The sequence below is a fragment of the Psittacula echo genome, assembly GCF_963264785.1.
Source record: "Psittacula echo genome assembly, chromosome: 2".
Taxonomy (NCBI): domain Eukaryota; kingdom Metazoa; phylum Chordata; class Aves; order Psittaciformes; family Psittacidae; genus Psittacula; species Psittacula echo.
The window spans coordinates 10,996,585-11,024,459 of NC_137737.1; the positions used below are offsets into that span (position 1 = coordinate 10,996,585).

The 27,875-nt window shown below is 40.1% G+C and overlaps 1 protein-coding gene across 1 annotated transcript; it reads right to left on the minus strand.

Annotated features, from left to right (window-relative positions):
• On the minus strand, positions 1 to 27,752 carry STK17A (serine/threonine kinase 17a). The gene is made up of 7 exons (XM_080611119.1): positions 27,469 to 27,752; positions 19,579 to 19,791; positions 11,686 to 11,830; positions 5,802 to 5,928; positions 4,838 to 4,886; positions 4,552 to 4,731; positions 1 to 3,802 (listed from the first exon to the last, which is right to left on the minus strand). Exons 1-7 carry the CDS (start codon positions 27,648 to 27,650, stop codon positions 3,469 to 3,471), a joined length of 1,230 nt encoding a protein of 409 aa, XP_080467245.1. The 5' UTR covers positions 27,651 to 27,752; the 3' UTR covers positions 1 to 3,468.
• Positions 27,753 to 27,875: the final 123 nt, after the last annotated feature.

Genomic DNA, 27,875 nt, shown 5'->3' on the forward strand with positions numbered 1-27,875 from the left:
GCCTCCTGCTTAAAGAGGTAAACGTAGCAATGAGACAAGAGACAAGGCTTTGCTTTTAACTAGCTGTTTATTCCAACAACTGCAACAGAGGCAGAGTCCTGGGCTTACCCTGCCTACAGAGTTCATGTCTCTCACACATCAGAACCATAGAAATAACAATTCTCCAGCAACTTTTTCAGAACACCAGCACTGCCATTCCTTCCAGCTTCCTGCATTCAAGCAAACTGGTACCATGCTCCCAGTGCTAGGAATGCAGCCAGCAGGTGAGAGCAGGGACAGAGAGCATTGCCCATGAGGTCCAGGGAGTGGATTCCTTCTCTGCACCCACTCCCTTCCCACCCTTCCCATAATTTAAGGCATAAGCAGCTTTCAGATGAGACACGTATGTACACACGCAATCTTCTGTATTCATGGAGCTGCAAAAAACCAGCTCTTCTTCCCAAGCTACTGATTTGTTCCCAGTCTTATCATGTTACTTCACTCATAACAAAGTGTCTCAAAAACATTAACCTCATCAGCCTGTTCTCTACAAAATTACCTTATTTACAGCTTTACCCACACTCACAGTGGAACAGAAACAGCTTCAAGCGTGTCGGACTGGCTGATAGTCCTGCAGTTAAATGTTACAGAAAGTTTTTCCTATTACAGGCCCAATCTAAGATGCCTTGTGTATAATTTATACTATTAAACTTTCACAACTTTATACAAACTCTCAACAATGTTAAAAAACACTGTATAAAACCATCTTAAGGCACAAAAAGTTCAACAAACACAGCCCACTGGAAATCTCAAAGCAGCCAATTCAAGAGAAGCTGGCCTTGTAATAAGTACATAGTTCATTTACACGTTAAGCTTCATTGTCATACATCAATACCAGTAAATATAGCACAAAATGTATGCTGCTCAGCATCTACTCTGTTTTATCAGTACTAGTCCCCATCCAAGACATCATCTCTGGTTACAAATAGGAATTGAAATAGCTATATATCCCTCAAATGATTTGCTGTTACATGTTTAGGTATGCAGGTATGACTGTTGTTTTGCAGGGGTAGATGTGAGCCTGCTTCAACCTCAGTGCTTTGCTCAACTTTGTAAAAGCAAGGAAGTATGGATATGGAGAAAAGAAGTCAAAATGGCAGTGACGGAAGCCGGGAGAAATTATTGTCCTGCACAACAGGATTTCATAAGTTAGTGTCCCTCACTCAAGCAAATTGCCTTGGCAAATGACTGAGCAGTAAAAGGACACCCATCACAAGTACTGTTGTGCCTAAAAAGTCTGAGAGAGATCAGCATTGTCGGTAGGGTCAGCAAACACGCAGCAATGCAGCTACTGCCCACCTCCAGAAACACCCAGGTAACAGCTACTCTGTTGGCTCAGGGATTTAACTTGTCTAACTTTAATGGCCAGTCAAAGCCATCCAAGAAAACCTTGCACAGGAGCTTCTCAGCAGGAGTCTGTAGGTTACTGCCTACAGCAGGGAAGTAACAGCACATAACTTGTTTCTCCAGAGTGTGAAAGGCATCTCTGCATTCTGACATATAATACATCCAAGCTCAACTGTGAGTACAAGTGGATGTTTTCTTATATGAAGGTCTTCAAAAGGTGAGAAGCTGCCCTCCCTACATGAATATTCAATATGTAATTGCATAGAGGAAGAAGCCTGATTAAACAGTTCAATTTAAGTGCAAGTTTTCTCATGTGGCTTCAAGCAATGAAGCCTCATAGAAAAATGCTTATTGCCCCCCTCAGTGTCACACAGCTTTCTGCTTTACTAGTGCTTTTCTCCCACCCTTAGCAATGCTAATCAGATCACCCCAGCACTGCTTGTGTTATTCATAAGCCATTTACCTTTTGTGTGAAGGAGGGACCGTAATATCGGCACAGAGCACTGAACTCCTGGTCACTAAAAAGAGTAAGGACAGCCTTGGTACATTTGAAATTAGGAAAGTCTGTAGCAACATGGAAATAAAAGAAGAACTAGCTTAGGAGTTTCTATTAATTGTTTTATAGCAAGAAAACTTTTGTCAGGGTTTATTATAAAGAAACAGCATAAGGAAACCAAATAAATAGTTGAATAGTTAACAGTATGCAATATAATAGTACTAAACTTCAATTACATAAAACTTAAACTTTGGAACAGCATCAATATGAAAGATTTCTTAGAAAACTAGGACTTAGTCTGAGATCCTCAGACCTGTACATTGCAAAAACCAGTCAATTTTGATGCCCAGTTGGTCCCAGCTTTGTCCTCTGCGGGACCACGTCCATTGAGAACTATGACCCATCCATACAGCTCCCTAATCCCACTCTGCCCCATCATACACATGCTGGTTTTCCAAGTCTCTAAGGGAAAGCATGAGGCATGAGTTGTGCTTCATTGTTTCAGAGGAAGTGGCACCTTCTTCCCCATCTGATAGCTATATTGAACAAGGTTATGCAATTTAGCCTAAGGATGCTTCTTTCTTCCTTAAAGCAGCGGTTAGAGGAAGAGAAATAAGGCAGATGTGACCTCATACTCCCAGTAAATCCCCAGCTGGGTTCTGGGGGAGGTGGAATCAAGGGCTGATTTATCATTAGTTGGACAAACTGACTGATCTAACATGGCAAAGTCAGTGGAGATGCTTCAATGCTATATCAGACCCTCTGACGTTTGTTTTTCCACTTCTCAACACTGTGCAGTCACACTGAGCTGGATTCTATCAGCACATCTCACCCAACACAGGAGGGAAGGGGAACAATCTCTGCTGGCTCTCAAGAGTGACTGAAGCAAATTCATCACCCTCTGGAGCAGGATTTTACTGTGCTCCCATATAAAGAAGTACCACCACTGTGATCTGAAACTGTTCCCAGATACAGATTTCTTTATCTGTGGGACATGCGCATCTCTCCCTAGAGAAAAGCAGCTCATTGTTTGGCTATAGATGAGATGAGTCCGGGTCTTTGACTTGATGTAAACAGAAATATATACACAGTATAACTTTGAAATCTGTATGTCAAACCAGTTGATCAAATTCTTCTCTCATACAACTTTTTTAGATCAGTAGATAATTCCACTGAAGTCAGGAGTGCTAAGAGGCTTTTGAGGAAAACCCAGCATTATATATTCGCATTAAATGCCAAAACATAACCTAAAATACTCCTTTTGACATCTGTCACTGAAACATTTCCAATGTCAACTTCCCCAGAACAGTGGAACAATTAACAAAAACTCTGCTATCCAGCAACAAAAACAGAAATAGAAGTTACAAACAAAAATAAGCTTTTTATCTTGGCTAAATTCCTGTCAGCCACCTGAAATCTTATCTGCTCCATGGAATTAAAAGCTTGGCACATTTTCCTTGAATGCCATTTATCGACATTTTTTTTTAATCTAGAACATTTATTGCATATCAGAAATTCACTTGGCTAGGATATTTTTGTTTAGTAGGAACCACTGCCTTCCAGTTACAGCTATGGAGCTCCAGACTTCAGTAAATGAATTCTCCTGGTATTTCTTGCAGTAATGGTTCCTCAAATTTAAATCGTTTGGAAATGGCTTTCTGCTCAGTTGCTTTTTCTTTCTCTGACTGCCTACATTGTCCCAGTGTATATGAAGCCACTACAATTAGTTCTTCTGTCACTATTGATTCCTCCTCTTCGGTCTTCTCAGCATCAACTGATTTTTCAGAGGCAGAATCTGCATCTTTCTGGGTGACATCACTGGTCTCCCCTCCTGTACTCTCATTCCTGGCTGTGCAAGCAGGATTATCACTTTGTTCTAACCACGGATGTTGAAGACATTCTTCAGCAGTTGCCCGGTCCCTGAAGAGGAAGGAAAGTGTTAGGATAAATGTCCAAATGACTTTGAAATATAGAAGAGATCCAGACAAATTATTCCAAGGATAAGACTGTATTAAAGACAGACTGATAGAACTTAAGAAAAGGGCTGATAACTATCCTTTACCAAAAAAAGACCAACAGCAGCCCAAGGAGATGAACTGCCAACATCTATAATAAAGGAATCCCTAGATCCTTAAATATAATTTTCTGGTCCCATGTTGCCAACCAGCTTTTGATGTTTATACATTTTTTTATATATATGAAAATTATCCAACCTTTACATTCTTAAGGAATCTCCATAGATAAGCAGTGCAGTTTCAATAGTAGCTTTCTTGTAGTTTGAGACCTGGAAGTTCCAATTTGCTTCCCATCAAGAAAAGCAACTAACAAACCAGAAAAGGGTAAGGCACTTAAGGAAAACTAAAAGGCTCAAAGCACAGGTCATTTAAAAGACATCAGCAAAGTACCTGCAAGGAAAGTCAATAAACTGTATCACATGGTACAGCTCAAACAGTTTCCTGAAATCGATTTGAGTTTGGACACATTCAGAATACGGAGGTTGGAAGGGAAATGGAGGAATTCTCTTTCCATAGACAAGAAAGGTAATAGCCTAATGAAATATGAATAACCAAAGTTCCTTTATACTTTAGAAAGGACAATGCCAGCACTTGCTGTATTTAAAATGAATCCAGTCTGACATACTGACGTGCACAATTGTGTATTTTACTTACTCGGGTTTCTTAACCAGCAGAGTTTTGATGAAATCCACGGCTGACTCTGATACGAGGTCAAAGTCTTCTCCAGAGTAACTTACATTCATTTGAGATATATTTAAGAATGTTTCTTGTTTATCATCCCCTAAGAAAGGGGATATCCCTGTTAGCATAACATACGCCAGGACCCCAATGCTCCTAAATCAAAAGTAAAACACAGAAAAGCAGCCTTTTAGTTTTTAGAACAAAAGAAACCCTTTTTCAGTAAAGCGAGCTATGATGACTGTTCATCTGTTCAACTCACCACATGTCAGTTGCGGTACTGATGGGGTCGTAACTCAGAATTTCAGGAGCTATTCAGGGAAAAAAAGAAACCAAGATCTTTGTCATTTGCAGATATTACATTGTAGTTACATAGCATACATACCACCATAGCATGTGGTAAAATTTAAGGCAAGCCATTTGAAACACGACAGTCCTTTGAGATCAAGATATTGCTGTTCAAGTGGTGTGATTTTAAGTTCAAAAAATCTGTTTTCCTTTTATCGCTGTTTTCAGAAGCCAGGGCAGTCTCCTTCCCTACTAAGGAAGCTGTGTACAACTTTCTTCCAGAAAAATCAGAAATATCCAATATTCCATATTCCAGCACTAAACCTCATACCCACAAAGGCATACCGTACAACTTAAGAGATATTTTCAAGTACACTTTCAAGAGCTGGAATGATATATATGTGGGTGCATGTATATATACGTATTTTAAAATAAAATGGACACAAGCCTCCACAGGCTCAAATGTATTCAGAGAATGAATATGTAATTTTTAGCTTTTGATTCAAGTAATAGAATCATAGAATAGTTAGGGTTGGAAAGGACCTTAAGATCACCCAGTTCCAACCCCTCTGCCATGGGCAGGGACACCTCCCACTAAACCATGTCACCCAAGGCTCTGTCCAACCTGGCCTTGAACACCGCCAGGGATGGAGCATTCAAGACCTCCCTGGGTAACCCATTCCAGTGCCTCGCCACCCTAACAGTGATAAGACTCATTTAAAGCATGTACTCGACTTCAGTGCAAGCACAAAACCATCACTCATTAGACTGGCAAGGTTCACCAGTTCTAGCTTTTCCAGCAGTACCACATCCAAGTAATAAACTAATCTTTGGGCACAATAACTACACAGCCAGTCTGGCATTCACTAACCTGAGGGGCTCTCTCTTCACTCCTCAAAAGCTGAGGCTATACATCACTCACTATAGTAACAACTTACCTACATATTCTGGAGTTCCCATGATTTCTCTTAGTTCCTCACTGCTCTTCATTATTCTGGAAAGGCCAAAGTCCACTATCTTAATGTCTCCCAGAGGAGACTTACTGGTTAGTAGAATATTTTGGGGCTGCAAAACAAAAGGAGATTTTCAGGATCACCCAAATATAATGTCTATGACACCACAGTGCATAATGCTTTTAGATCATGAGTAGCAATAATGCATTCAATAACAAGTCCATAACCCAGGATCATTTATACTTCCCCCAAGGTGAACTTGGAAGAGACACACAGGCTAAAAGGAGCAGCAGGATTTTCTGTTCGTAACTGAGAATCACACGTCTATGTTTACTAGCTTGGAACACATACAAAACACATGCCAACAGCTGTCATTTAACAATAGCATATAAATACCTTCACATTTGCGCCTTTAGTCCTCCATATCACCTGTTTAACTCCCCTGCTTGCTTCCTACCAACAGATGGTGTAAAATCCTTCCTGTGGAAGGGTGTCCAAAAACACCTCATCTTTTTAAAAACCCTGAACACACAGAACTGTTTTGACTACCCCTGTTTAAAGAAAGCCTGTTGCAACCGACCTCAATCCTGTTCAAAGTCCAAACAACTGCATTAGAGAACACTAACTGCACAACAGGTCAAAAAAAAAAAAATACAGCAGCCTGAAAAACAGGTTTTTAAGAGCATCACCTTGGGATAAACTTGTTTGCTCTGATGTCACTAGATCCTGGCTGTCATCCTTCAAAGCAACTTTGTGGTCATTAAGAAGTTCTTTACCATCTCTTTTAAATGCTAGTTCAGTTTAAAGTCTGAAAGCTAACTTTAGACAACAGGTCTTAGGGACTTTTTGAAACTGAAGCATATCCTTGCCAAAAGAAAGAAAAAAGGTGTGACCCTCCCTGCCTCCAGGCCAATAATCACTTTGGGTTCTATTATGAGCTCCTCCGAATGGTAACACTGACTAGTTGACACTGCCTTCATGCCTCTAGTGAGGCAGGGGTCCCATGAAAATGAAGAAGCCCTTAGTTATTGGGAACCTGGATCATCTTGCATCAGGGGTGGTTGAGAAGGGAGGAGGGCAAAAGAGTGAGACCACCAAAGCAACCACTGGCTGATAATCCACCCGGATTAACACCAGCATTTATACTATTTCCCTCATCACCAAGCTGCTCTCTCCTCACCCCCTTGTCAATCATGAAGGTGTGCTTTCACATGGATAGCCTTGCTTTTGAACACACAAGTAAAACTGCAAGTGCATTACCACCTGCTTTCTAGTTCACATTTGTTACTCTGTATTTGTATTCGAAAAGCAAACATCCAAAAAAGCTGACCAGGCCTCCCTAATTAGCCTCTCGGATGCTCTTCCCAGTGGGAAATTTAGTTACTTTCTGAAGAGGCAAATAGAAAGCATGAGAAAAGAATTTGTTCTTTATATTTAAATGAGGAAAAGTTTTTAATAGAAACTTTGTGAAACCCTGAAGCCTCTGTTACAGTATTTTAGCAGATAATGTAGTTGTCAGATAAGGTTTTATTGTCTTTTCTCCAAAATGATCTTCTTATTCAAAATGCAGCTATGCAGAAAAAACCCCTACAGTATGAATTGAGTCATGGCCCTAAATCAATTCATAATGAAATACCAGTTGTTTTCTTCTTTAAAGAAGAATTCTGGGGTTCTTGTTCAGTGACAGTCTAAACACCAGCATGAAAGCTTATAGAAGGCATAGCTTTGAGCTTACCATAGTTTTCAGCTTGACACAGTTACTGTAAAACTTCAAGGAAGATCACTTTCACACATGTGTAACACTCTTTCTGTTTTGGTTTTCCTGTACTATAGCACATCTAGGTTTGCCTAACGTTGATCAGCCCATAAAGGCAAGAGAGATGCAGGCCAGAGGCTCTCCTCGTAGCCGTTCTAAAAAGGGCCTTTGACTCCTACTATCAAGCAGTAATGAAATGGCTGATTGAAACTATCAATTGGTAACACTTAAAAACCTCCTCCTCCAGTGCAGTAAGGCTTAAATGTTCCAGTTTAGATCCTCTTGTGTTATGCACCAAACAAAAACATAGGGAAAAATCCTTGGCTAAATGAGCACTTGACTACAAGATTGGTATATGCACAGAAACCATGTGATATAGCCACAGGAGTCTAGCCCAATGCCATAGTTGGCACAGCCAGAAACAGGTGCCTTGGGAAGGATTATAACAAGCCAAAAAGTTGTTTTTTTCCAGGAACACTGTCAACAACCAGAAACTTGGGCTTTAGGAATTTGCTGTGTCGGCTATACCTGTATCATCATGTTAAAAGTAACAGCAACAGAAAGCATCATTTATCATTGCAAATATTAACCACTTCTACATTTTTGACTTAAATTGGACTAAACTATTGTCACATGGAGAACATGGCTTCCTTGACACCATGAATGTCAACGCAAAGGCCAAACTAAGGCAATGTAGACAAAGATCTAGTCTCCTCTGAAACCTTATTCTGCATGATTTGTTTCTAAGAAATGTGCTTAGTAAAATAGGAGTCCCTAAACCCCTACCTTGGCAGCAGGCTTTGGAATCTTCTAAACTAAATAATGGCAAAACACATATATTGCAGATTTGCCATTATTCGAGAAGTTTCTACAAGCCTTCCACCTAATCTCTCTTGTATCTTTAGCTGGTTTCAAGAGGAGTATGACTAAGGATACATAATAAAGGTCATGTTTTTAAGCTAACCATTGCCTCACCCTAACTTGTAACATGAATGAAGTTAGGTATCTATTTTTATGACGCTGTAAAAAAGATCAGATCCCTAGAAGACAAGACAGGAATTATCCAAGGAATAATGGGCAGACACATGAAAAACAGACCAGCTGGGATACCCTAGCTACATTGTATGTAAAAACACTAAACTAGGCTGATCAGTCTACCCTAAAAACAGTTGAAGGGCTTCTGTATCATTAAGAAATTAAATATAAGGGTTTGGGGTATTTTTTGGTCACTTAAGGAGTAGACATACTAGATAGACATGAATCACACTTAATTCCCCAAAATAAACAATGGAAGTCGCATAAATTAAGAAACAAGACTATAATCAAAATAGGTTCTGTAGAATCTGGAGAATCTATACCTGTCTACTAACAAACAGCTTTGCTTTAAAGGTTTGAACTGCAGATTAAACTGTTCTTTTGCCTTGAAAATTTGATATTTTAAGTTACAGCCCTTTTCTTAGCTTCTTGGATATTCCTTTAGACAAAGAATACTGCGCTTCAAATGATACTCCATTTCTGTGTAATAAACACTCCACCTTAATCCTCCTGGAAAATTGAGAAGATCAGCAGTGTTCCTTCTTTTGTAACTGCATTAGTTTGCTTTCTGAACATTGGGGTAAAACGACACCCAAAATAATTTCCAATTATTTTGCTAGTTGTCCTCACTGAATGCAACATCTTGAGCACAATACAGAAGGAGGAAGGGAAAAGCTGTCTGTTGGATAACCAGAGTGATAATATATAGTACAGGAGAGTGCTGCTTGGTAGCCGTCATTCTCCCAGACACCAGGGCTATGTGAGGCTCTGCCTATCTCTGCTGCAGAGAAGAGGCAGCTAGCCCTTCCTCAGCTCCCACACCTTTATAATTCTCTTCCATTCCCAACTACCTTAAGCTTTCACCAAACACCAATTCAAGCTGAAGTCAAACAGCAAATGAAAACAGAGGAAGGAGTCTTCCCTTACTCTGCAGCTTTTATGCACCATTAAGAGGAGATTAAAGGCTCCTGACTACAATCTATGCACACCCTGCAAATTAAATAGCATCCACACAATACTGTCAAGTGAGACTTAATTTGCACTCTGTAGTGTTACATTTGCTCTTTTTCCAAGTCAAAGCTGGATTACATGGTTGTATTTTGCTATTAAAACTAAGCCATATTTCAACTGTCTTTCAGGAGAACCCTGCTTTTGGAAAGAAATGATCAGGTGGTAACCTTGCTGAGTAAGCCATATCAAAATACCCCTTTATTAACATGCAGTGTTTAGTCTCATAGAATATATCTTTCATCTATTAAGTGGACAGGCAGAAGCTGAAGCAAGCTAGCTGTCAGTGTCATTGATTAGACTTACAATGTAAAACTACAACAAGCAGCTGTCAGTCACATACTGACAGCCATTTTGACTTAAATTCTTCTGGGTGTAGAGCCTGATTTTTTTTGAGGGTGCAACACATGGAAAATTGGATGGACCCTTCCAAAGTTATCTGTACCAGACAAATGCAAAAGGAAACCTTTAGAAACCCAAAGGTGAAACTAATAGCATAGAAAACATTTTAGCAAGCTTTTAGATCCTAGCAAACACCTTGCTTAACAGCAGTACCCTTGCACAAGTCTTGCAAATATCACCACAAACCCAAGTATTTAGTAAATTCCATAGTGCTGTAAGCCACTAGGAAAACCAGCAAGAGCCATAATATAATCAAGAGGATATTAAGGCCAGAAGGTTAATAAACATGCAGCCAAAACCAGAACCCAAGTTTTTGAGTTCCTTGAAAAAAGGAACTTTCTTAAAGTCTTGCAAGGCATATGGGTCAATCAATCTTCACACGTCATGGGTTTTAATCCAGTTTGCATCCTCTTTATTTGCCAGTATTCTGAAGACTTCCCTAAACCTTATTTTGCTTAAGACCTTATAGGTAATGAAAGTAATCATGCTGCAATTGGGACTCCTATTAAGATCCACTTTTCAAAAGCACATTGCACACACTGCAGCAATGTCTAAACATAATAAACTCAAACATCAGACAATTTGCTCTGCTACTTGACTTTCATAAGGCAGCAAAGTGATGCTGGATCCTTCAGTGAGAACTAGATACACTCAAATTTATAATCCAAGTTTTCTGATCAGTTGGAATGTTTTAAGTAAGCTTTTTCTGAACTGGTTTTAATTTTACACACTTTGCTTCAAGGAAATTCAGGGGCCAACCAACACTGAGTATCTTGTCTAAGCATGCTGGAACTTTAAGGAATTCTAACTGCTTATTTTGAGTCCTTCTGAACACTTAGTCTCACATCACTTGCTAAAATTTTCTATTCATTGTTTTCATCCAATTATTAATATTTATGTGCATGACCAAATCAATGGGCTACAGAAAGTCTTACCGAACTCCACAGATAATTTGAATGATTGGTCGGAAAACCAGGCAGGTGACATTTATGTGCAAATATTACCCATCATCTGCTTTAGCTGATGAATGGTTCATGATGTGCTAGGTTACACATGAAGTATGTGCAAGCTTGATACTGGAGTCTACTGGTAGCTTTGCAATACTGCCAAAATGCAATTAAGTGTAAGTAAGGATCTCAGCAACAGAAGAAGCACGTAGCAGCTTCCTACATACTTAGTAAATATGGGAATTGGACATGTAAAAAGATCTCAAAAATTTCAATGTAAGATACTTTTTATACTGCCTTGCTTAGTAATAAAGCAGTTCAAGCTCAAAATGAGCTCAGACTGCATCTTCCACAGGACTGTATGGATAAAATTAACCGCAGCCTGAGAGACAACAGTTTTTCTGGATCCCTGTTACAATTCAATCCTTAACCATACTGCACTTAAAAAACGAGTCAGGTCTTTCCCAAAGCGCTCATTTGCAATTTAAGGTGCAAGGCAAGTCCACTTTTGAATTTATTACATTTCACTGATCAAATGGAGTTTTTATTTGACATAATCATAGAAAACTCCTCCTGCTGCATCCCAAATGCTGGATTTTATCATTTGGAGAATAGCTAGACAAAAATTGTGTTAATTACAAGTTAGCATTACTATGACAGATAGCCAATGAGAAAGTCAGCAGAGAAGAAGTTAATGAGAAAAATAGAGCAACAATCTTACCTTTAAGTCAAGATGAACCACATTGTTTCTGTGCAAGAATGAAACTCCTTCTAAGATCTGCTTCATAAGTCGTTTAACATCCTTTTCTTTGAAGGCTTCCTCTCTTTCAGCCACACACTGGTCAAAGATTTCACCTCCAGCAGCACTATGGAACAATACAAATTTTACTATTTCAAAGACTAAGTTATAGCACCCATTTTGTTCTACTTGCACTATTTTATTTAGAGTAAGCAACATCAGTGGGCAGTAGCATCCAATAATGATATTTTCAGTTCTTAAACATTTGGCAAGCTTTTACAGCCTAGGAAGGTTTCTCTGCTTTATTATTCCTCTTTGGAGAGAAGGGAAGACCTTAGTCATTTAGGTTAGAGAATGTGAATGCTACAGAAATTTTGAGGACTACTTTGGAATCACTACTGACCATGCTTTTAGATGAATGCCACATATATTTAAGGGCAGTGTATAAATAACAGATGTGCCTTTCACCATAGCTATGAAACTACATGGTCATTTGGCCAAGGTAAGCCTTTGTGAACACAAAGCAAAACAGTTCCACCCCATCCTCCTAAAAACACTCAGCACATACACAAAAGACTCAATGTAAAGTCTGTAACTGCATTGTTTCTGAAGTCTGTGGCATAGAGGGATGCATTAAGGTTCTAAACAACTCATCTAAAAACATTTGTGAAAATCTTAGCTCTCTGCTTACATCCTCATCTTTTGTTTCTATATCCTTAAATAAATAGCAAAGTAACAAAAAATATAAAAATAACTAGAAGTGAATGAATGTTTTTAAAGTACTCCGAAGCCACATAACCATGGAGCATTAGAATTAAAATAAGCAGAGCAGAGGCTCCATCTTAAAACAAGAATGGCCCCATTCCAATGCTCTTACGCCCATTTTGCACTACTACCATTGTCGAATTACCACTACGAAATCAGCACATACACACTTTGTTCTGCATGAAGTTCTATAATCGCTCCTTGGTGAAAGATGGTGAAAGCCCTGAGGACAGCATAGTCTCCAGTTACCCCGAACTGTGACATGCCAAACATGACTTTTTGTACAAGTGTTAATCTTTATTGATGCGTAGCCATCTACTCTGCCTTTGCTTGCACTTTTCTAATGAATTACATTACTTGGGCAATCCAGACGACAGAGGCACATCCAACATGAATGCTGCAGGAAATCAGATTTCTAACAATGGTGCATTTGGATTATGTACCCCCAGAAAAAGAACACATATATACTCCAGTTTTCATTTTGCCTATACTATGCTGCTACAGTCCTCATGGTTTATAAAGCAAGTTTTTTACCTTCCCAGATATTACTGTGCCTTAAAATTCTCCCTGCAGATAGTCTTATAAGCAGTATGAATTTAGAAGAGGGTTACATCTTAATAGTTTAGAGTTTTCTATTTCTGTTCTGGTAACTGCTGGTAACTGGCACAGCAGTACAATTTGATTTATTAAACTAAGATTTTCTTTTAGAAAAGAAACACCCATTGCATTATTTTTCTTCAAAGATGAGAGAGCTCAAATATAAAATGAGGCTTTCAAAGGAATACGAATACTTTAATTGCTCTAAAAAATCTGCATATGCCTGACACTATCACATCTTTCTTCAGCACATTTTGAATGCAAAGAAAAAATTAGTACTATTTCAGCTTTGACTGGAATTCAGATATTAATGACATTTCAAAACTTGACATGGGCCAGTTTATTCTAATATTCTAAACCAAGTTCCTTTAAAAAGCAACATCAATTAGAACTTCAAGACAGATGGAAAAAAAAAAGTCTACTGTAATCAAGAAATTAAAGTTTCTACTTCAAATATGCCACAAAAAGTTACTTGGAAGAATGATTTATTTCCTCGTAGCAGTAAACTATCATGCACATACAGTGATAAGATCTACTACCAAAATTACTAACCTAATGTGTTTTACAGCAACAACCCTAGGATTTTGCGGGTGTAGCTCTGCCACCTAAAATAAGCAAAACAATACTTCTCCTATTTAATGCTGTGAAATCTGATTTAAACCCAAAACCTGCTGTTGCCGATCAGGGATCACACTGAATACAGACACAGCTGAAAAGTCAGCAAAGGGTACGCCTTACAAAGCCCTGTTTGCTGTATGTCTACCTGGTGGACATCTGTTACAATTAGGTTACACTAATAAGCAAATTAACACTGAAGTACGCACAAAGCTAAGATTTAAGCTACATAGAATACTAAAGAACTTTGAACTAAATGTGTTAAAAGTCAAAGCAATGCCAGTTGAAGGAGACAATGTCCCATCACTGAAATCAAGAGGTAGCACTACCCAATGAGAATAGAAAACACTCAATTCAGATGACTTTTAAAAGGTATTTCAGTACTTCCCAGTACTTCTGCAGATTCCTAGCTTCACCAGCATTTGTAAGAGTGAGACAAGCAAACAGGGCCCTTAGACATTCATACCCACTTCATGACTTAGGAAAGAGAGCTATTCCCAGCTACCATAGGCAAATACACTCAGCATTACAACAGTTTCATTTTTTATCAACTTTGCTATTTAGGATGCAGCTGCAATAACTTCTTCCAGACAATTCCTTCTTTCCAAAATTACCATAATGAAACAAGTAACTAGCAACCCTTCACAAGAACACGGGAAATTTGTTACTGCCAGCCTGTTCCGTGTATTGTTGCTGGGGAGTGAGCTTAACTGATTCCCTTAAGCAAAACAGTCAGTGGTTCTGAGCCAACCCAGTCACAAGTGTTGGGAGTACACTGTCAAAAAAACTCCAGAAAGGTTCTCCCACACACCTATGCCAAATTTTGACAAGCTCCTTAACAATAGTTTCAACTCAGTGGTTTTGCATTCCCTAGCTAGAGCTCAGGGGGGAAAAAAAATAATCCATATACAGAGGGGATTAAAATACCAGTGTCCTGATTTCGGCTGGGATAGAGTCGATTTTCTTCCTAGTAGCTAGGAAAGTATTATGGGCATGTCATTGCAATGCTTTCTGAAAACATGCAGACCGAGAGTTCGCTGATGTTCATAACATTTACCCATTTGTCCTCTGAGAACACATTTTCCACTAAGCTGCATCTTTTCGAATGGTCATTATGAAACAGCAACTTTGCAAACCACTGTGTACCCCCACCCACCTCCACAGAAAGCGTTCCTAAGGGATAAAAGCAAAGCATTGTCCTTAGGACAAGAAAGTCTTTGGGAAAACAAGCCATCAACCCGAGAAAAGAATTGATAAGGAGACATTTAAGAGCACAAGGTTTGGAAATCCAGTGTTGCTTGGAACACAATATTTCTCCAGTGCATGCTCCCTTAGCTCGGTGTATGGAAAGTGCAAGACGTAAGAACTTTTTCCAAACTTAAAAGCTAAGGCAACCAGAATTCTTTAGCTATTTTGCTTATGAAAGTACTATTGTGCTATTAACTTCTCTGTAGTTTCAAGTAAAATCTAACTGCTCTTCATCAGTGAAAAGCATGCTAACACTTTATTACTGCTTATCAGCATAAAGGAGCTAAAAGTCATTTGGAAGTCTGAAGCATTAATCTTTGTTACAATCATGTTGACTTTCAATTCAATGGAGACTGCTTATCTTCCTTGAAACATATCTTAACAATGCACTGGATGGAATTCAGCATCCGACCTCTTTCAAGTGCACTTACAGTACACGAACACAGTCATTTAGTGTATCATTAGAAAAAGGTTGAACAAATCTAGTTCAGTGCAGCAGAGAAAATTAAGCATTCCCCCAGCTTTAATGGGTCAGGCTTGTCTTTTAAAAGACTCAGAAGTGCTAATCCTTAGAGCACAGATACATGGACAAGTTGCAAGAATACACTTCATTTCAAATGCTGAGTGTGACCATATACAGTCTGCAAGACCCAAAAATTTACTTCCTGAACCTTATGGTCTGTCAAAAGCCTTTCTGGAAAAGGTTTTCTTTGGAAGATAAATGGAAATTCATCTGCTATTACAAAAAGATCAACCAAGGTGTTAGCACTGCTATCAGCAAAGGAGGTTCACATTCACCACTACTGACAGTCATACCCCTCTTCTTTCCTTGGCTAGGCATACTAGTAGATTGTAAGCAAGACGTAAATTTACTATAATTTTTTCCAGTGTAAGGCTACCACAACATGCCAATGTCCCAGAAACCTGAGAAAACTTTAAATCCATCTCTGGTGAGAAGGCATAGAATCATTGAATAGTTAGGGATGGAAAGGACCTTAAGATCATCTATTTCCAACCCCCCTGCCATGGGCAGGAACATCTCCCACTAAACCAAGTCACCCAAGGCTCTGTCCAACCTGGCCTTGAACACCACCAGGGATGGAGCATTCACAACTTCCCTGGGCAACCCATTCCAGTGCCTCACCACCCTTACAGTAAAGAACTTCTTCCTTATATCCAATCTAAACTTTCCCTGTGTAAGTTTTAACCCATTACCCCTTGACATACAGGAAGAGAAGCATCCAAATGCCTTAAGTTGTAGATCCTATTCTTTTAAGTTCTGGTTCTCAGACAAATGCCTTTTTTTAGAGGGGTGTCTTAACCTTTTAGATCAGGCCACCCAAGAACTACATGAAACAGAAGCAAAAGGTAACCAACACCATTTCAAAAGTTTTCCCCTAAAACCTTTTGAAGAGCTCCAGCCTTGCTTTAGGTCTGCCATTTAGAACAACTTTGTCAATTACTGCAACAGACAAGATGCAACCGTTGGAGCAGCACCGTTATTTCTGATTCCAGTGGTTTTGCTTCAAGTTCTATCTGCTGAATCCCATGCCAAATGAATCATTTCTGGGCAGCAGACTCTGACCAGTCACACCTCCAGTAAGTAAGACAGTAAGTAACGTCCAAGACAACACAAGTAGTAACATTATCCAGGTCCAAATATATAGGTGAAAAAAGCACTTCATCCAGCATATCCAATAAACGCTGACTGTGCCTTCAAGATGATAAAGACAATGTTTTTAACTTTTGTTAAACTAAATATAACAAAATTCTACTATATTTATACAAGATCCTGGCAGGTAATTACTCAGTTCACCTAAACATACTTAATAGAAGCAATTTTGAAGTTACACATACAAGTTTCTGCACTATCTGACTCACTAATATCTTCTATCTGTCCCACAGATGTATAAACATATGGTGATGAACACTTAAAAAACACCAGTTGTTAAGCATTAGATGTTCTTTTGCTCTTTCTTTCAGAAGAAACTCAAAAGTGCCAAGTTATTAAATTCGCTTTTTTCTTTTTATATGTGATGTGTCAGGTTTCTCAGACTGCATCCCTACAAATCCCGTTTTCTTTTTCATTCATTCATTCCATTTTTCACTGAAATACAGAAACACGGCTGGCCCACAGGTTAGGTCCAGGCTTTACATACTACCCCTTCGGACTCAGCTCTTCAATGCCTACTTGAATACTCTGTTTAAGGTCTTGTGACAACAAACAGAAGTCAGAAACTGTTGTCAGGGTGGATACAGCCAGCCACTGATCTGCTGTCCTGGAGCTGAAGCCAACATCGTAATGCCTCATTGCTTCCCATTGTTCAGCACTTAACAGACAACAGTTAGAGGGCAACTTTGTTTTCTATCAAAAATTGATACTGCTGGAAAGACAACCCTCGATGTAACATTAGTATTTCTCTTCATAAAGGCAAAGCACTAGGTGTCCCTTGCACACCTTAGGATTCAACATACAACCATACAATCCCAGACTGGTTTGTGTTGGAAAGGACCTTAAAGCTCATCCAGTTCCAGCCTCCTGCCATAGGCAGGGACACCTTCCACTAGAGCAGGTTGCTCCCCATCCAGCCTGGCTTTGAACACTGCTGGGAATGGGGCAGCCACAGCTTCTCTGGGCAACCTGTGCCAGCGCCTCAGCACTCTCACAGGGAAGAACTTCTTCCTTACATCTAACCGAACTTCTGTTTTGGTTTAAACCCATTGCCCCTTGTGCTACTGCTATAGTCTCTAAAGAAGAGTCCATCCCCAGCATCCTTGTATGCCCCCTTCAGATACTGGAAGGCTGCTATGAGGTATCCACGCAGCCTTCTCTTCTCCAGGCTGAACAGCCCCAACTTTCTCAGCCTGTCTTCAGACGGGAGGTGCTCCAGCCCCTGATCATCCTTGTGGCCCTTTTCTGTACTTGCTCCAACAGCTCCATGTCCTTTTAATGTTGAGGACACTTGAAAACCTTAGCAGATAAAGTTAGTGGCCAACTATTAAGTATTTGTTTTTCTCCTTCCCAAGATAAAAATCTGCCACACAGGCCATCAAGCTGAACAGAGACTGAAATGCCCTGGAGAAGCTCGCAGTCTAGATACATTCTTTAATCCTCTGCATACAGAATGTCAGAAATTTACTAACATTCATACCTGTTTTGTTGCAACATGTCTCTGGAACATGCTGACATTAAAGAAGCATCCAGACGTATTTGCTGAAGTCAGGGGAAGGCTATTTTTGCAGCTTAACAATTGTAACAGCGCTCTATCTGAAGCAAGGTATGACTGATGCTACAAAGCCAATAGTGTTGCTAATTACTGAACAACCTGGTGTCTACTGAACAACCTAGTTAATACGTTGGATTAAAAATGTTTTGCAGTTGTAAGAGTATTTATTGAGCTCTAAAAGAAAACTAGCAATTTTGCATTAAAATTATCACCAAATCCATCAGCTGTATCAAGCTTTGGATTCTACTGTTTGTACTACATCCCTATGGGGATCCACCTGTATTCTAGGTACATCAGTGCTGCTAGTGTTTAAAGCATGTACTTATGAGTCCCCCATAACAGCAGTTAAAACTCCAGCAGCTCTGTCACACCTTTTCATTACAACAGGTACTCGAATATTTCATTAATGCGATAAAGGCACAATGCAATTGAAAAAACATGTTCTAGAAGGAAGCTTGCCTGAGCAGACACCATGTCATTCCATTTCATTGAACTTCAAAGATACAATTGCTTTTGACTTCTAAACAAGACCAAACCGGGACACGAAATTTCTCAACATTTCTTTTTGCTATCAAGCAAGAAAAGAGCCATATAAACTAGATTTATCTTAGCAAACAAGTTAAGTCACTTCTGAACTGGTGAGCATCACTGTTCCTCTCCTAATTATTTAAAATCCATAGGGCTTGGACAAGATCTTAACAGAGTTCAATAGCAACAAGCATTTGGCTGCTTCTTGCACCCTAGATGTCAAATATCTAAGCCACTGGTGTATTAGATGGACTGGTACAGCAGCTGCAGAAAACATCCATCTGGACAAATTCAAGGGGAGAAAACCACACAGACAAATGTAGAGTTAAAAGCTAAATGTAGTTTGAAAAACTCTTTTAGGTCTGAATCCTCTTTCTTTCTTTCCCCAAAAGATAATGATTGAGAGAGTTTTTCATTGTAGATCATAAGGGATTTTGATAGTTTCTTTTTAATAATGATGTTGCTTTCAGTATCTTTTTCATAACTGGTAAAAAAAAACACCCCAGATTTTACCCCATCTTTGTTACTGTCAATGAAATATACTTCAGTTTTTGAACACATGCTCACTGCTTCTTTCCTGTTCCTTTTTTTACAAAGTAGGGAGTGTACACAGTTCTTATTTCACTATGATTTAACTACATAAACTGTAGTTCAGCTTTGAAAGATACTACATCACTGGGGAAATTTCTTGATAACCTGCAGTAGTTACAAGACTTCTTGCAATACGGATTTTCTTAGCAATTCTTTTGGAACTCAAGCAAGTGTAACAGGCAAGCAAAGTATTTTCACATTATTCGTATTGACACACAGTAGTTTTACATTATTAGTTTAAAGCAAATACAGAAGTATTCTGTTTAAAGCAGAAGGTTATTCAGGAATTATTACTAGTACTTACTATTCCAGGACTAAAATCATCTCTGTTGCAGTTTCATAAACTTCGTGCAAGTTAATGACCCAAAGGTTGCATTGTGCCAGCTCAAGGACTGCAATTTCATGGATTATTTCCATCCGACAGTCTTGGCCCTTTCTTCTTTTTCTCATGAATTTTGCTGCAAACTCTCTTTCAGTGTCTTTCTGGATACACTTCTTCACCACTGCAAATTTGCCTCTGAAATTAAAGAAGAATTTAAAGTTAATTTTAAGTCCCTTAGTGACAAATTTAGTATTGCCCTTATAAATTAACATCTCAGGAAACTTGAGCTAAATTGCCATTAATGGATACATTTAAAATGTTCTCAGTTAAGAAAGATGTCTTGCTGAGTGATAATCCCTACACTTAAACGCCACAACCCAGAATGTAATCTAACCTCCATGAAAAATAAGGGATTAAAACCTCTATCAATTCAAGGAACCTGGATTTAAAAAAACCCCACAGAATGAACAAGCTGTGCTAGGTTACAAGATGAAGTTCTCCTCAAACCTTTCATTTAAAATGCTGACAAAACCAAAGTGTACAAACAGACAACCTATGCTTTGTATGACAATGCCCAATAACCCAGTCAGTTTTGCAACGTATCCCACCATAGTCAAGGCAACAGCAACCAGCACTCTTACTGAATAACTGCTTGAAGACCTGTTCCATTTACTATGCAACATCCAGATTCTACTCTGCATTTTCAAAGACAGCACTTTGTATTTTCACCATAATACTTCGCAGATGATATTTCTGTCATGTAACAGCTCTCAAAATCTCTTATTCTTAGTCTCACTGTATAAGACACACGGATGATCTTAAAATAAGCAGTTTGGCCAATATAAAATTTTCTAAGAAGATTTGTGACAATAATGTGAACACATACACACACTGAGCATAGCACTTAACCCACATTAATGAGCGTCATGTCTGACAAAACACACAAGGGATGAGTTACGCCAAGCCAGCAGGCTAGCTAAAACCACACTGCAGCACTTGCGTCACAAGACTTCTCCCACAGCAGTTTGGGGTGAAGTGTCTGCTCTAAACTTCCCTGCAATAGAGTCCCACCTGCTCCACTTGGTTCCATTCATGCAGTCCTGATACTTTAACTGAAAAGGTCTACTAATTACTGTCATCTAATGCAATAATGAATTCTCATTCTTTGAAGTATAGCAACCTTGTTTTAAGTCTTACCATACAGGTATAATGTCCATCAGAACTAGCAGCCTTCCAGTATCTGAAGGGGGCCTACAAGGATGCTGGAGAGGGACTCTTCATCATGTAGTGATAGAACAAGGGGTGATGGTTTTAACTTAAATAGGGGAAGTTCAGGTTAGATATAAGGAAGAAATTCTTTACTGTAAGGGTAGTGAGGCACTGGAATGGGTTGCCAAAGGAAGTGGTAAATGCTCCATCCCTGGCAGTGTTCAGGGCCAGGTTGGACAGTCTTGGGTGGCATGGTTTAGTGTGAGGTGTCCCTGCCCATGGCAGGGAGGTTGGAACTGGATGATCTTAAGGTCCTTTCCAACCATTCTATGATTTTTATGTAAAAATCTTCTTATAAAGCTGCAGGAATAGCTTGGAGATCCTTATCCTCTTCTCAACTTACTATAGGGTTGCTGAAATCAAAATAAGCATCCTCATCCGGCTTGGAATACAATGACATGGGGTTTACCTCTCCTATCTCCAAGGTGAAGTTCACAGAATTAACTAATTCAGCTCATGTCAAAGTTTCACTCTCACAGCTCCCAACCTATTGGCATACTGCTATCCATGAAATGTAACTGCTAAAAGAAGTTGTGGCCAGCTTGCTTTTAATAGGCATTTGTTTCAAAATTACCCAGTCTAAATGAAGGAAGTCGTATAAGCACCCACAAAATGGGTATTTGCTAAGCAATCTCACTAAAATAATTGGACTTGTAACCACTGATACAGCCACAGCTATTCCTCTAGAAATAATATTTTGCATAAGCACATATTATCTACAGCACAGTGTGTGTTAAGACTAGATCAGAGCACAGCCCAGATGTCTGTGAAGGCACACAAAAGGTAAGAAGATGCTTTCAATGTCCTGAATGCAATTTTTGGGGAGAAAGTTCTTAATTATTAATATGCCTGTTAAGACAACATTATAGCCTTGCAAATGCTTGAAAAATAGTATTATAGGATTTCATAGCACTAGGAAGGTCAAAAGATTACTATAAAATGTGTTAATCAATACAGAGTTACCACAGAAGAAACAGACACCTAAATGCTAACAACCTGCTAGGTGTCTGGTACACATCTATCAAAAACCACATTGGAAGAAATGTGTATAGTAGCTCATCAGGAAACACGGGAATGTGCTAGCGATGCTTCTGATCCCCAAAATATTGCAAGGATAGCATGTATTTTAGCTAGATTTCTAGGTAGCTTGTGACATTAGTGTTGCAGCTACAAGTATAAACATCCCTCCAGTACTGCAGTCCTAACCACAACAGAGAGCAACCTTCCCTATGGAGCCAGTGAAAAGGATTTTAAGTTATTCCAAACGAAGACATGCATCTGTGACATTCATGTACAATCTAAAGCTATGCATTTAGCAAAATGGTTGAAATCCTTGCTGGACTTTTTAGCACCAAAACCAGTACAAGAATAAAACCTAGCAATTATGCTGACAAGTAAAAACCCAACAGATAAAAATAAACTGATACTAAAAGATAAGCCCTTTAAAAGCAAGTTATTTTAATATTGGTGGATATTAAGTCTTTGTACCAAAAATCTAGACCCTTGCCTTGGTTCAGCCTTCTCTGTTTTCCTTAAACAGTCTCTGAATGCAGTTTCCTTCTGGGTGTATGTTGCCTTAGCATAGGGTCAATAGCTTTTAATTCTAGCAGCAGTGAAGGACCTAGAGAAAGCAGGTTAGGGAAGTCTGAAATCTCTATAATACAGCTTTCAAGAAGCACTGCATTGTTTTGCATTACATACAAAATCTATCTGGGAGCAAGTTAATTAGCCTAATGAGTACCAATGCTGTCGATTCATGGCACATTAGTCACTATGGAAATGAAACAGTATTCACGGGGCAGCAAGGAACAGCAAGAGCCGCCACTGTGTGTGGTCACACGTCATGTTCGGCTGAGCTGGCCAGAAGCCTGAGAGGTGACGCCATTAAAAGGACAGGTTACACAGGAGTTTAGCCAGCTGACAAATACTAATTCTTAGTTGTTTCAGACCAAGAATCCTGCCCAGATTCCTTTTGTCTATACCTATAATTAGAGCTGCTAGAACTGCTGCCTGTTAGAACTCATCTGTTCTGAACAGAATCCCAAAAAAGATCAAACTTGACAAACCTGATGCTTATAAGTAGTAGAACTAATTTCTGTGCACCAGTCTAGATCCATGCCTGAGACAATTTCAGAGCTAAGATCCAAAGCAACCATCCACTGTATGGTTAGACCAAAAGAGAAATTTGTGAAGAATTGCTTTTCAATAGAGACAGAGTAGTAGATAGATATAAACATGCTTTCCTATAAAGTATATTGCATACACTTAATCTTTGCTTTGCTTTAAATGCTGCTTTTCAGAACTCTTTATAAAACAAATAATCTACTAAATAGTGAAAACAGTGTTAGAACAGAGCATTGCTAGTTTGGCTGTCTTGAAAAGAGCTAGTGGCGAGAGCAGTGCATTGAAGGAAGAACAGTTTTGAGAGGAAATGGGCAAATGCTCATTTCCAAAGTTGAAAACTGCTTATCAGTCATCCCAACACAAACAAAAATGCTTTGAAGGCAGACATGAATAGGAAACTAGAAGTAGTTCTCAGTCCTCACAAGAGTCTCATTCAAGAATTATGATTTAAGATAAATCATATCTGATTACAAAGAAGCTCAATGTCATCTTTTCAGACTGTCAACAGAATTAGCATTGTTTCATCTGGCATACATTGTGGCTTAAAGGAAAAGCCTCAAATCACAAATCAAGTGTCAAATCAGGTAAGCAGGAACACTCATGTCACATCTGTTAATTTTGGTTGTCATAAGCTCAGAAGAGCAGAGAACAAGCCTTACTTTAATGAGCATTTTTCAAGTGACCTATAAAACACTGTAACAAATGCAGGAATAACTGCAATTCCTGTGAAAACATTTACTTTTTGTACAGTTCAGAAAAGTTTTGAGACCCACAAAACTACATGCAATTTATTTCATAACTCATATCAAACATTTTCTGAAGTGTGGGTTTTTTCCATACCATTCCTGATTTCCAAACAGCAAGCTGCAGGGATTCCATTTCTGATGTTCATGAATAATTTACTCACATAAAATTATTCTCAAATGGTGGAACCAACTACTTGTAACTCTTCATTTCAACCTCTTTCCCACTTTCACTTAGTTCTACAACTGTTTCACCCTAGCTGTGCTACCACAGAGGGGAGCTAAGAACCGAAGTGTGATAGCATATACATTCTTACTGATGCACAAAATCATACCAGTGCCATGTACTACTAAGACACACACATTACTGCAAGTTACTTGAGAAATAGGCAAGTTCATGTCAGAGTTCGTGGGTAACAAAAGAAGTAAAATATTCAAAGACATGGGTTATCTGCACGTGAAACTACAGAGTGCTCCACCAATGAGCTGAAGAAGTAACTAACAATCTAGTAATATTTTGTGTGAACTTAGTTTTTTCTTGATGAAAAAGAGCAAAGCAACTAGATTCGGTTATACCAGACTCTTTAAGGAAGTGCTAGGTAACACAAAACACATTGTTCCCCACTTTACAGTGTAATTATGGCTTAAGCGCAGATGGTAAGGGGAAGAAGAGTTAAGCAATTGGTGTTTTGTTCTCTGCAAAGGTTACACCACTTCAAACTAACCTAACTCAAGCTAGCACCTTCTGAAAACACTAAAGTCTGAGTGAGTTGATGGGAAGTGGCACCCTTACAACTTCCATCAGAGGTCTGATTTTAAACATCATGCAGATTAAGATTTGTGTGAGAATATTCCGATTTTGGGACAGTACAATTCATTAAGGCTGCGAAGACTAGCCCAAAATTTCATTTGTTAAAATATTTCATTAAAAAAACCCTGCCATTTCCATGTCCTCCTAAGCAGCTTAAAAGAACTTTTCCAAAGCAGCCATTATATAACTAACCATATTTTGGGTATTTTTCCTAAATTAACCCGTTTTGCCTAGCAGCTGTATTTTGAGAGACTTGCAAATGCCTGTTCAACTACTGAATGAGGCAGCAGCCTTTTGAAGCACATAGGCTTTACATTCTTAAAGCAGTTGCTGTGAGAACCTGTGATCAGGTTCCTCCCAGGCTCATTGACACTTCCAGCAATACTTTCCCAGGAATTTCACTCCCTAACATGCCACCAGTGGCCAGCTGCCCCACTACCTCCCTTCCCTGCATCGCTAGAACTACAGTGCTTTAATATTTTCCCATGTTCCCCCCTCTTCCAGGGAGGAACACATAGGTGTGTTCTTCACACACAGGCAACAAGGGAACAGAAGGCAGAGGCTCCAAGTGCCATGGGGAGTTCCACATACGTGTGTTGACTGACTGACTGGAGGTCAAAGAGCACACAAACCTGTCAAGTTCATGCAGCTACCCTGCTCTCAAAGGCACTAAATCTACTTTCTTTTCTCTCCCCACTGTCATGTTAAAACACAATTCATAAAAATGTTTTATTCCCAAAGTTCAGCTTTCCAATTGTTTCCCTGATTCTGAGTTTAACAGAATGTATAAACACTTTCATTAGCAAATTTTCATTACCAAATCACAAGTAAAATAATGTGTGCGCAAGGAGTGCTCTTCATCTGAGATAAAAACCTGTCATATCAAGGTGCTAGTTTGTCAAAGTCCTTTCTGAAGATACACTCTAGCCGTAAGTAGAGACTTACTTCATGAACTTATCTGTTATAAAAGTGAAACAATTCCTGCTAAGCGTTCGCTGTCAATAAGATGAGACAGTTACAAGAGGAAGAGAGACTTTGTTTACCACTTATGTTTTGTCACAAGATAGCAAAACCAAATATTTTAATGAGTATTTGAGCAGAAGTATTCACTTCTTTTAATCAAAATGTAGCAAGAAAAAGCATTCAGAATTGTTGAATAAAAACCCAAGCACATACATTGAATTGTATCAATTTCTGTATTCTAAGAGAGAAGACAGTGAAAGCATTTGTGAAGTTGACAAGAAAAAAAGGCATAGTCTGAAACAAAATACATGCAATTTGCACAAAACCAGGACAAACAGAACAGTCACTTAACTTATTTTAACTACAGGTGCAACATCACAACCTTCATGCAAAGATCATCTTTACATGCATTCTGGTCAAAAGTGACTCCACACAAAAAGCCTGCCGAGATTTACTTGTTTAAACTGCAGAATAAGATTTACTGTAGAACTTCATTCTTGTTCATGGTGTAAAGCTAATCGCTTTGGCTGTACTTCTGTGTGCCTGAAGGAACCTTCATCCAGTCTATTTTCTAATTAAGAGAAACTTAATCAGAGACACCAGCTCGAGGAGAAACTCTCAATCTGCGTCAGAACTGCAAAATACCTTTAGTGAAAAGCCACCTGATCTCCAAATGAAAAGCCTGGAGCGGCAGCGATACCAGGGCACCCTGTGCTGTGCTGCTCCTACGCCTTCTTGGCTGCTGCTTAGAATTCAGGCTGTTTCATAGCCTGTATTTAGTCAGCTTCAGTTACGAAGCCCTGGACATTGTGGTCACATCATGCTAAAAGAAGTTTTCTCACTTCATGGGAAGTTTCTCCCACCTGCTTCCCATGTGAATGCTTTAGGCCACTATGTTTAAACAGGTATTATCCTATTAGAGCACCAGAGTTACTAAGTGAGCATTAAGTTGACACCTAGGCAGCCTAAAATATTGTTACTTACAGCAGGTACGTTTGCTTTGAAACTCCCCTTTAGCTCCGAAGGGATTGGTTCTGCTGCTGTATAGACTGAGCTACACAGCCAGCACAACTTGCAAAAGAACATACATTAAGGAGGGCACCTTGTCATAGATCCTGTGGTATTTCATCTAATCTCTTTTATTGGAATACTCTTTAGATAAAGCACATGTGATTGTGAATAAGGATACCGTCATTCTTTTGTAAGAAGTGACAGAATTTGAGACAAAAATACTGGTTGAGTGATGCTGAAATTCCATATATGTAGTTCCTAAGAGGCAAAAAGCTTCTAACAAGGCTTTCTGTCTCAACCCTTGCTATCTGTCAGGTGTTGAAATTACACACTGATTAAACCTTACATGGGGAATGACTTTCAAACCCATGTTTTTAACCAGCTTTTTAGTTCTTTGAAAAGCTCCACCATTGGATTATGCCCAAGCACATGCTACCACAACCTCGTCTCCTCTAGATTCGCTTTCCTCCGTATCACAGCTTAAGGAAAAACAACCCAAACGGGCAGGTTCCCTTCTCCAGAGGAAACCTGGGGCAATGCTCACTGCCCACACGGGCTCCGGGAACAGCCAGCTCCGCACGGCCGAGGATGACACGTTTATCGGAAGGAGGGACGCGGCCAGCAGCTGGGGTACAGCTGTGCTGACAGCTGCCGCCCCGCACCCGTCCCAGCCCAGCCAAACATCCAGGGCACGTCCTGCGAGCTCACCCCAGCAGGAAGATGCCAGCAAAGGGTGGCACCGACAGGGCAGTGATCCCCACATCCACTTTCCTTACGCTAACTCTAATGGTGCCCGGACGGGCCAGCAGGTGAAACCCTGCCCAGCAGCGCGCCGAGAGGCGTACAGCGGGGAAGAGGTGCCCCGCCGCGGGCACCCCCCTCACGCCCAGCGCCTGGAGCGGGTCATGCCGGCTGGGACGGCCCCGGGGAACCCCTCCAGCCCTCACTCACCTGCCGAGCTCCCTGCCGGGGCTGAGGCTGTACCGCTCCTGGAAGGGCTCGGTGCGGATAGGCGTGCGGATCTCCGTCAGGAAACCGCCTCGCCGCCGGCCTCGGCCGGGAGCGGGCTGAGGTGGCGGCGGTGGCCGGTCGTCGCGGGAGCGGCCGGGTGGCGGCTTCTCCTCGGGGCTCATGGCTTCTCCTGTAGCAGGCAGAGCACGGGGTCGCGCTCCCGCTCCGGTGCTCACTGCGGCGCCGGGGCTAGGGCCAGGCTCCCCTCAGGCTCCGCGGTGAGCCGCCTCCCGCTGCCGCTGCTCCGCGAGGTCGGCGGGCAGCACGCGCCGCGCTGAGGGGGCGTGGCCAGGCGCGGGGCCCCGCCCCTTTAACGCCTCACCTTGGTGGAAGGGAGGGCAGCGAGG

Bases quoted from the DNA above. Each gene is read 5' to 3' on its own strand.
- STK17A (XM_080611119.1), bottom strand. From the start codon at position 27,650: ATGAGCCCCGAGGAGAAGCCGCCACCCGGCCGCTCCCGCGACGACCGG. The intron at 11,831-19,578 runs GTAAGTACTAGT...ATTGTTCCATAG, and splicing joins ATGATTTTAGTCCTGGAATA to TGCTGCTGGAGGTGAAATCT. The intron at 4,732-4,837 runs GTGAGTTGAACA...CTTTTGATTTAG, and splicing joins AGTACCGCAACTGACATGTG to GAGCATTGGGGTCCTGGCGT.